Source organism: Mesoplodon densirostris, chromosome 1 (genome assembly GCF_025265405.1).
Source record: "Mesoplodon densirostris isolate mMesDen1 chromosome 1, mMesDen1 primary haplotype, whole genome shotgun sequence".
Lineage (NCBI taxonomy): Eukaryota > Metazoa > Chordata > Mammalia > Artiodactyla > Ziphiidae > Mesoplodon > Mesoplodon densirostris.
Genome location: NC_082661.1, coordinates 157,006,125 through 157,017,215, shown reverse-complemented (window position 1 = coordinate 157,017,215; position 11,091 = coordinate 157,006,125). Strand labels below are relative to the sequence as shown.

The 11,091-nt window shown below is 44.5% G+C and overlaps 1 protein-coding gene across 1 annotated transcript in view; it reads left to right on the top strand.

Moving 5' to 3' along the window:
• The first annotated feature begins 3,759 nt into the window (after positions 1–3,759).
• The window catches only part of PGM2 (phosphoglucomutase 2), a 37,763-nt gene continuing 30,431 nt past the window's right edge, over positions 3,760–11,091 (top strand). The window contains exons 1-2 of the mRNA XM_060111273.1: positions 3,760–3,908; positions 7,688–7,855. Coding sequence (XP_059967256.1) covers positions 3,816–3,908; positions 7,688–7,855 — 261 coding nt within the window. The 5' untranslated portion in view covers positions 3,760–3,815. The remainder of the gene's footprint in view (positions 3,909–7,687; positions 7,856–11,091) is intronic.

Here is an 11,091-nt window from a genome sequence, read left to right as displayed (position 1 = left end):
ATGTGTGAAACAGTTCTCAGGCAGCAGGAGAGCATGCACAAACAAATTTAATTATTTTAAACATCAGCTAATGTTATCAATACCAGAAATGGTTAATATTTGTTTTTCATCGAGACCCAGCCGCTGTCAAATGGAAACAGTTTCCCAGAGGTCACCTTCTATAGAAATGTGTAGAAATGGGCTGAGTGGAGCTGGAGATTGAACACTGGATTAGAAAATCAGGAGACCAGGCACAAGAATCCTGGCTCTGCCCATGACCAGCTGTGTGTCTCGAAGAGGGGCTTGGAAATTTTCTGTCTCTGTTCCCTCATGTATAAAACGAGATCCAAATTGTTCCCCAAGAACTCTTTCTGCTCCAACATTCTATTATTCTACATGGGCTTCTTCAGACATGAAATGTTAATTTGGGGATCATGTGTGAGAATCAACTGATTCAGGTCACTGAAGCATCATTGTCAGAACCCAAAAGACCTCCAGTTCAGGCGTCTTAGTTACAGGAGACCCTGGGAAAGTCTCCTGGACATAGAGACCCCGTGACACAACCTCAGAGGACTTTTTCTGCTTCCCATGGGAAGCAGAAGGGAGTAACAGAGTTAAGGCCATTGTGCATTGTTTTTAGCACAGTACCTGAGCTCTTGGCAACCTTCATAAGTTAAGGGAGGAGGATTTACTTACAACTTCGCAACTTCCTTGTGAGAAGTTCTTCTAGGCTTGAAAAATCCTACCTGCTGGGCTTCCCTGGTGGCGCAGTGGTTAAGAATCCACCTGGCAATGCAGGGGACAAGGGTTCGAGCCCTGGTCCAGGAAGATACCACATGCCGTGGAGCAACTAAGCCCGTGCGCCACAACTACTGAGCCTGTGTTCTAGAGCCCACGTGCCACAACTACTGCAGTCATGAGCCTAGAGCCCATGCTCTGCAACAAGAGAAGCCACTGCAATGAGAAGCCTGCGCACCACAATGAAGAGTAGCCCCTGCTCGCCACAACTAGAGAAAGCCCGCGTGCAGCAACGAAGACCCAATGCAGCCAAAAAAAAAAAAAAAAAAAAAAAACCTACCTGCTTTCTTTCCTTGAATATTGAGCACTGAGAAACCTGCCCCTTAGTGTCCCAAAAGGAAGTTAAATAGTCCTGACAGGATGTCTCCATGGGCCCATAATCTCTGTGCTGAGGAATGTAATGAAAAGTGTCAGAAAATCCTCTGGCCTCCCCATTCCCCACACCTTTGTAACTGCAGCAGAGACTCAGCTGCAACCACCCCCATCGTGGAGGGCGTGATTGGAGCTCTGAGGCCCAGGACCCCCCCCTCCCTCCCTCCCCCACCCCGCCCTACCGTGGCAGAAGGCTGGAAGCTGCACAGCCCCACCTGGGAGAGCTCTGGTATTTGGGAGGGAAGCAAGTGCAAGTGAGACCTGTGTGGAAAGGGAATGTTGCCTGCCATTCCAGTAAACAACGAATGTTGCCCACCATCAAGCTGTTAGCCATTGTCTCCCCCCAATCCCCCCCGCAAAGTGCACCCTGAGGGGCATGCAGAATGGAGAAAACCTGGAAACCCTCTGTGCTTTGAATACTGGCCCTAGATAGTTAAGATGCATATCTAAGGAATAATTTCAATGAGCTCAGACTTTTGCATCTTCCCACACAAGCATTAAAATCATTACCTTGAGATGTCTGTTTTTTGTGATTAGCAGTAATCTTTGGACGTTCAACTACATTTTTTTTTTGCAGCAAACTCCTACATATCCTGGTTCCCCCCCATCATCTAGTCGGAGCAGTTCCTCAGAGCTCTCTGAGAGGCTGTCTCCCGGGCTACAGTCCTCAGTAAGGCCTCTGAATAAAACTTAACTCACAACTTTAGGTTGTGCATTTTTCTTCAGTCGACACCTGTCTGGTCTCAGACTCTTTGTGTCCACAGTTTCTGTTCTAGGATGTTGAAAAGAAGGTTGGTCTGGTGCAGAGAAAGGAGACAGCCCAAGTGTGGCAGACCTACAACAAGCTGAGAGATGGGGAGACTGAGGCTGCCTATCCTTCTTCTCTTCTACTTCCCTGTGCTCTGGTTTCTTGTGGCTTTCATTTGGGAGAAGCACCACATTTAGAGGGTCTCTATCTGGAAAGCATTTTCCAGGCTGCCTCCCCCCAGCATTAACTGCATCCTTCCCTCCTGTCTCCTCACAAGCTTCAAGTGCTGAGGGAAGCTTCCCCCACCAGGACAGCCCGCTAACATGCACCCTCATGGAATCTCCTTGCTTTCCTTCCAGCATTCTTATCAGTTTGTAATTACATATTAACTGAAATGATTACATATTAACTCATGTGATTATATGATCATATTATATGATATGCCTCTCATTAGACTTAGCTCTCATAGATCCTGGATATATATTGGTTTCTTCTTAAAACTGAAAGAGAATAAATAAATGAATATGAAAAAGAAAGAAATAGAATACAAAGAAAATGCACAATTCATAGGTGCAGCCCAGTGAATTATTACAAAATGAACACACCTGAGCAATTACTGCCTGGGTCAAGAAATAGGACGGGCCCAGCATCCCAGAAGGCACCCTCTTCCTGCCCAAAGTAACCATTCTCCTGATGTTCATAGATTAGTTTTGCCTCCTTTAAAAGTTTTAAGACTTCAAAAATAATTTTAAATTTACCCTTTGGCATGTACGGTTCTATGAGGCTTGATAAATGTGTATTGTGTTTATCATAACCTCAGCTAAGACACAGAACAGTTCCATCATTCCCCAAATTCCCTTGTGCCCTTTGTAGGCAACCCTTCTCCCCACCCACAGTTCTTAGAAACCATTGATCAGCTTTCTTTCCCTATATTTTTACCTATTCTAGAATTTCAGATATATGGAATAAGCCAATATGTCACTCATTCAACATAATGTTTGTGAGGCTCACCTATGATGTGTACAATAGTTCATTTTCACAGCTGTATGAATACACCACAATTTTTCCACATCATTGTATGAATATAATATAATGTATTTACCCACTGTATTGTTGATGTACATTTGGGTTGTTTTCAGTTTGGGGCTATTACAAATCATGCTGCTAGAGACATTCTTACGCATACCTTTTCATGCTCACTGCACGCACCTCCTTTATGGCTTAGTGGTCCTAAGGTCACGAAGATGAACTCCTTAGTTTCTAGAAGTTTCATTGCACCTTTCACACTTATCTACAATTAGCCTGGAATGCATATTTATATGAGGTGTGATGTGAGGTAGGGGCTCAAGTTTCTTTTTTCTTCTTCTTACATAGATATCCAGTTGACCTAGCACCATTAATTGAAAGTAAGTCCTTTCCCCTCGCTCTGCGGCGCCACCTCTGAAATAAATGAACTGTACATACACGTGTAGATTTGTTTCTGGACTCTCCATTCTTTCACCATCTATTTGTCTTAATCCTCCCACTTTTTCTTCTTTTGCAAGATTTTTCTCGGTTATTCTTGACTCTCAGAATTTCTACATAACTTTTAGGCTCCTTTCTGGGCTTACCCGTGCTTGGATACCAGCTCCTGACCCGGTGCCTGGCGCACAGTAGGAACTGAATGAATAGCTGTTGTATGAATGGGGGTGACCTCGGGATCTTTCAGCACGCCCACTTCCACCCCACACCTCTATCCCGCTGCCCCCAGAGGCGCAACTGTACACTGCAAGGAGGCTGCTCCCCGCCGGAGCACGTCATTTTCCTCCCGGATACGGGCGGCTCCCGAGCCGGTTCTCTCCGCCCCGCCCCCGCCCCGCCCCGCCCCGCCGGAAGGACGATCTCGCCACCTCTTGAACTTGATGGTGGCGGCGCTGGGATGGCGGCGGGGACGGGGGCTCCGGGAGGCGGCGGCCCTGGCATGGACGCCCGGTTGGACCAGGAGACGGCCCGGTGGCTGCGATGGGACAAGGTGAAGGGCGCCGGGGGGCCGGGAGCGCCCGGAGGAGGTGCAGGACCCCCTGCCAGCTCTCCGGGCGCCGCGCCGCCTTTCCTGCGGCGAGTGCCGGTGCAGGTGCTTCCTTCCTTCCCTCCCTTCCGCCCCGCGGGGCCGCGCTGGTCCCGCCAAAAGACCGAGGAGGAGGACGCGGCGGCGGCCAGGCCTCGTCGGTGTGGCTGGTTTGTGGCACATTTGAAGTTTGTCCAGGAAAGGTTGTTCTGGGGCAAAATCAGCCATCCGGCGGGCGGGGACTGCAAGTTCGGGAGCGGGGCAGCGAGCGGGGTTGGTCTGAATGCGGCGGGGCTCAGGGGTCTTGTCTAATTGAGGCGAGCGCGCGTTCCTGCCACTGAGACCCGCGGGCTCGTCCGCTGCAGTCCGCCGTGCATCCCCCACCGACCCCTATTTGTTCCCGCCTGTTCCTCAGACTCTCGGGTAGTTGGCAGAGCAGCATTCCCAGGCGCTGGGTTGCAAACGTGGATCCTTTCGGTTGGACCCGCTTGGCTTCAGGCGTTTTTCTCAGGTCTCAGACTTTGCTGAGAAGAAGAAGGGGGAACCCCTTGGACACAGCACCCTAGCTTTTCACTCTCTTAGGTGTTGGAGCAAACAGAGAAGCAGGGACCGAGCTCCCGACATCACTCCCTGTCTCCTTTCTAACCTGAGTCTCTCGTTTCCTACTTGTTACGTCGTGCACGCTGTTTGTATTCCCGGAAAGTTCCTCTCAGCTCTCTTCTGCTGAACTTGTTTCTCATGTCGTTACTTATGTTTCAGGTCTGAACTTAAATGTGGCTTATGTAGGGAGGGCTTCCCTGGCATCCAAGGGTAAATTATTTCTCTCTAATACTCTCCCTAAACAGACTGTTCTTTTTCCTCATAGCTCTTAGCGATTGGCCAAAAACAAAAACACTTGCTTGTGGGTTTATTTGTTACTGCGCCCCAGCAAATCATATAGCCGGTGCTGCTCACTCATTCACGAACTTCCATGGTCCATAGTCCTGCACAGTGCACTACTGTGCACTGAAATAGTAGAGACCTGAAATATTTGAGTCAGTGAGGAAGATTACAAGCCCTTTCTGCAGGGGCCAGGCTTTCCTCTTCACCCTCGGGCCCCCCACTTCACATGAAATGCCAGTACATCCTGTTTCTGATGCTATTGGCAACTCCTTGGGTGGTTTTTCTTTGTAATTGTGAATTCTTTAGCGGAGAAAAGGTCTCCATTTCTGATAACTCACTAACTGGCAGTGTGTAGAAATCTTTTGAAGCCAAAGTTGGTAATGAATTAGTTTCATAAAACTTCCCCTTTGAAGAAATAAAAACCCAATTTCCACAAAATGTTGTATCTTTGTATACAGAGAGAGTACCTCACTGGATAGAGGTGAGGGGGTGTTGTCCTTTTCATCTTTTTGCTACCACTCCTCTTGTTCTTTCCTCTCTCAGTTTTTCCTTTGGCTTGAAACAGGCACCCAGAGGGAACTTCCCGCCAGCTAAAAGCATTGCAGCCCTGTAGTCTTGATTGCCCCGAGGGTGGCGGGGCACCAGCAGGTACCCTCTGAGCATTTCCACTGTGCCTCCATCCCTGTTCCTCTGGATGCTGACAAATGTGTCACTGCCATGTATGACTCTGATCTCTGCTGACCTCTTGATTGTTTTATTCTTCTCTTTCTGCCTCCTTTGGTTTCTCTCAAGCTATTCGGTCTTTTATAGATATCAAAGGCCAGTTAGGATTTTCCACATCTACACTGTGCATGAAAGAATCACCGAATATTGGGTGTGACCTTGAAGTCTCTGTTTTCTCATTCACTCAGCAAGTATTTATTGAACCTCTTTTACATTGCAGATCTGAGCCCTAACTTGCAGGCACCTAACAGTCTGATAGGTCAGATTGTGCTCTGTGGTCAGTGGCTATTGCTTTTAAGCAAAAAGGTGGGCTTTTACTTGTTTCCCCTTGAATCTGGAACAATCTGAAAATGTGGGCTTAATTCCAAAAGGCAGCACTTTATTGCAGTAGCATTTCAAAGTTTAATTAGGTGGCCATGTTTTGCCTGCATGGTCATCCACTGAGGTGATTACTGTAAGATAGAATATAAAGTACTTACTTTTTGTTACCCTGAATCCTTAACTTAAAAGTTTGATATGGAATTAATGTAATTGTCCTTTTTCTCCATGCTTAACATTTTCTGCAACTATTGCACAAAAAAAGGGCAATTTAAAATGAACTTAAATGATTCATGCGAGTGTCTGTTTGAAGCAGTTAATGTAATATGAAAGGTACTGAGTTAATGCTTACACGTACAGTTTAAGCAGGACGCTTAATCTCTGAGGCTTCCCCATCTATAAAATGGGGTTTTTGTTGTTTGCCTGCCTCTTATAGTCATTGAAAGATTCAAATTTGACCAGGTATGTGAAAGTATTGTACAACTTATAAAACACTACCAAAGTAAGGTGTTGATTTAAATTATATATGCTATCACTCTGGGAGAATTTGAAGACATTAGGGAAGAAAATGAACATTTGATTATTACTAGGTGCCAGATAGAAAAAGGTGTTTTACATTAATTTAATGTAAACCACCTCAAAACCACCTTGTAAGGAAGGTTATAGATTGTTCCCATTTTAGAGATGAGGAAACTGAGAATTCAAGAAGCTAAATAATCTGCCCAACAGTATAGAGTTGGTGAGTGGTGGTGTTGCTGGGATTCCATTCTGAGTGTTAGATCCCAAAACCTGTATGTTCATTCCATTTCTCCAAAAGTGCTTACCTTTGTAGGAAAGAAAATAATACTTACATTATAAAGGAAAAACTATTTCCTTTTACTCACAATACTTCTGACACCAAATGTGTGAGTTTTTCCGTTTATGACACCAAATGTGTGAGTTTCCATTTCTCTGTGGGCACCAACTGGGTGTCCAACAATTTAACTCAGTACAGAGTTAGCACAGACCCTCCAGCTTCAGGGCTTAGTCCCACAATATTGTCCCCACTTCAGATACCTGCAAAAGTCCCAGGTTGTCACCTCTACTTCTGACCAACCAGTGATAAACCAGGGGTCTCGTGACCCCCTTCTTGGGTTTGGTAATTGGAGGACAGCTCACAGAACTCAGGAAGGCACTGTACTTACTATTACCTATTTTATTATGAAGGACACAACTCAAGAACAGCCAGTTGGAAGAGATCCATAGGGCAAAGTATGGTGGGAAGGAGTGCAGAGCTTCAGTGTCCCTACATAGGCATGACTGATTAAATGATTGGTGATTAAACTTAATCTCCAGCACCTCCCCTTCTTGGAAGTCAGGGGGTGGGGCTGAAAGTTCCAACCATCTAATCACTTGGGTGGTTCCCAAGAGTCACCTCAGTAGAATAAACTCAGGTATGGATGAAATGGGTTTGTTATAAATAACAAAAGATGCTCCTTTCATCCTAATCGTTCAGGAAATTTCAAGGGTTTTATGACTTCTTTGCCAGGAACTAGGAACAAAAACTAAATAAAAACTTATTGTATCACAATATCATGCATTATAATTTTTAAAAGACCAACTTCATATTTCAAATTTTAAAAGCATCAGAAAATTGAAAAGCCTCTACGTGTATATGTATGCATGTGTATATGCTTTTCAAATACATACATATACATATATTATTATATATATATATATATTTTTTTTTCTCCTGTAGGTCAGAGTTATCGTGAGGTTTTTCTTATATTTCTGATTTTTCATTATGTTATTCACCTGGTATGTACATTTCTGTTTTTCAGAATCCTTTAACTTTGGAGTCAGTGAAACAACTAATTGCAGAAGGTAATAAAGAAGAGCTGCAAAAATGTTTTGCGGCTCGAATGGAGTTTGGGACAGCTGGCCTCCGAGGTGCTATGGGAGCAGGAATTTCTCATATGAATGACTTGACCATCATCCAGACTACACAGGTGCCACATTTTTATATTTCTTAGTTATTCTTAACATAGTCCCAGTGCTAAAAGATAAACTGAAGCATATTAAAAAGTTTAAGAGTTTATTTGAGCAAAAATCTATTTGAATCAGGCAATTCCAAACTGGTTAGGAGCTGCTGGGGAGAAAAAGTGTTTCCTCTACGCTTACAGATTCTTTGGCTGGTCTATTAATTAAAGTGGCGTAAGACAGATTAACAGGAGAAATCAAATTTAATTACATACGTATGGGAGCCTCATAAAGAGAATGAGACCCAAGGGCAGGTTTAGCAGTTGAGGCTTCAAAGTGGAGAATAACAATAGAAGGACTTTTCAAATATATATGTATATTTATATATACAGACATATAGGCATATATGTGTGTGTATATATATGTTTTTATAGCTATATTTTTCACAGGGCAGTAGAATAGCAGATGTTTGCTAGTTAATGTTTGCCTGCCATACAGATAGCTCTTTCAGATTAAAAGTTATCTCTGATAATAGTTATCTTTCGGACTTCCCTGGTGGCCCAGTGGTTAAGAATCAGCCTGCCAATGCAGGGGACACAGGTTCAATCCCTGGCCTGGGAAGATCCCACATGCAGCAGAGCAACCAGGCCCATGCACCGCAACTACTGAGCCTGTACTCTAGATTCCGTGAGCCACAACTACTGAAGCCCACATGCCCTAGAGCCTGCACGCCGCAACTACTGAGCCCTTGGGCTGCAACTACTGAAGCTTGTGTGCTCTAGGGCCCATGTGCCACAACTACTGAGCCTGCGTGCTGCAACTACTGAAGCCCACGTGCCTAGAGCCTGTGCTCTGCAACAAGAGGAGCCACCACAATGAGAAGCCCGCGCACCGCTGCAGAGAGTAGCCCCTGCTCGCCACAACTAGAGAAAGCCCACGAGCAGCAACGCAGACCCAACACAGCCAAAAATAAAAATTAAATTAAAAAAGAAAAAAGTTCCCTTTCTGGGTCAGGCTCCATATCTAAATTCTTCTAGGTAGTTAAGGAAGAGGTGAAAGTTTTTCTTCAGTCTGCTGGGTCTTGATTGCCTTCATTTCAAAATGATCCACATGCCAGAGTGACATGTTTTGGGGTCACGTATTCTGCTCCCCCTCAGAGCACTCCACTAACAAGAACTAGGGGAAAGACTTATAAAGAAGAGTCGGAAGCAAAGCAAGGAAATTAACAGATTGGCTACAGCTCAAGTGGGTGCCATATTTGGGAAAGCCTTGCTGGCTGTTTGTGATTGGCTGTCCTTAAGTTGCGATTTCTTAACCTTGAGGTTTTTACAGGGTTAGGTTTTGGCTTGCTTAATAGGCTCCTAAGGCATTAAAGCCATCTCAGTCCAACGGCCTCCTTGTTTAATTAATTTAACTCCAGGCTCCTTTTGTATTTGACAGACCTGATTTGTTTTAATTATGGATGAGTCTTGTGGGTTTGCCTAGGCACAGGGAATCACACATTTACTCCATAAAGTTAGGCTTGCACAGTCAGCTGAAGCAGTACCTTTTCAAACTCAGGCAGCAGTTCATTCATTCATTCATTTATTCATTCAACAGAGATTTATTGGGTGCCAGGCATCAGGGATATAATAATGACTGAAACAGACAGATTTCCTCATGGAGCTTTCATTCCAGTGCCAATCCACCAACTAAGCTGACCGACTCCTTTGTTCTTATGTTTGTTATGGTTGTACAGATGCAAGCATTGAAAAGCTTTTCTAACTGCCAGAATAACCAAGAGTTATTAGTTCTATTTCGTTTTAATTTGCAGCATAGGTGGAAATTATTGCTGAGTTCCCTTGCCTTCATTTGTGAATTTTACTCTTAGGGTCCAGACCCAACTTTCAGGAATAAAGATGAAGCCTTTGATAAAACAGCTGATGCTGAGTGTCCAGAGTTCTGTTTATGAGGGAAATGAAGTGGAACAGATTGTTCTGTTTCTTCAACTGCTTAGACTTGTTAAAATTGAAGGTCACTTTAATTCCAGGAAAGAAGACGTTGGGAAAATTGACTACTGGTGATGACGTGTACTTTATTTGTACCTCCCAACATAAAGGCAGAGTTGGGCATGTTCTGGCAAAATCCTAAGAAGGAACTCTTGCATAAGGGTACAGAGTTGCCATGGGAACACATTACTGTTAAGCAGTAGGGCTCCCTAGATCTTTTTGGAGGGAAGGCTTAGAATAAAGTGAGCCTGGGAATCCTGTTCTAGTTTATGGATAACATGGGATCATGTTGATGGATAAGGTTGCCCTCTGCTCTGGTCACTAGGGCATACAACAAATCACGCAAAACACAGTAGTCTTAAACAACAACATTTAGTTTGCTCACAGATCTGTAATGTGGGTGGAGCTCAGTGAGGACAGCTCATCTCTGCTGCATTTGGCATCACGTGGGCCAGCTTGGAGCCTGGAGTCATCTGAAAACTCCATTGCTTGCTGGTCTCTGGTGCGAACTCTCGTCCTGTTGGTGCCCCCAAATTCATCTGGTTATATTTAAGAAGTAGATGCATGTGAGTCAAGAACAACCCACTAGGAAACAGGATAGAGACTAGAGGGAAATTTTTGTATTGTTTGCCTCGTTGACAGAGGTTACAGTTTCCTTTTAGGTTACTTAACTGAGCCATTACACATCAGTGATAGAGAACTCATTGTCTTCTGAATTAGCCATTCTGTCTTTGGATCGTTCTCATTAAAGAATAGTTTATTTATTTTGAGACAAATCTATCTTTCTGTAGCTTTTACATATTGGTCATAGTTTGACCTTTTGAAGGTATATAAAGTTTGTTTCTTACGCTCTGTGATATTTCTATCCCTCAGTGAGTCTCTTCTCAGGAAAACGCATGCCCCCTTCCCTTAGCCATGCTCTCAGATCCTCAGCCTCAGCAGGCCCCAGAGTTTTTTAGAGCAATTTGGAGATGATAGGGATTTTAGACTAAGGCTGAATGTTTTTTTGCCCCCCTTGAGCACTGGGGCCACACACACGGGTCAACCTGGGCCAGGGAGAGAGCACTGTCACTGTTGTAAGCCTTAGAGTGTGAGCATCTGCGTACCCTCAGGGGACCCCACAAAACCAGTACACATGTTTTTATTACCTCATATCCCTCAACCTCAGAAGATATGCCCAATGCTATATTTTTGCACAAGAAAAACTGAAGGCTTTCTAAATTGGTATCACTCTGGCAACAAAGCTGTGAAGTATTGCCCTACCAAAAATAAGAGTT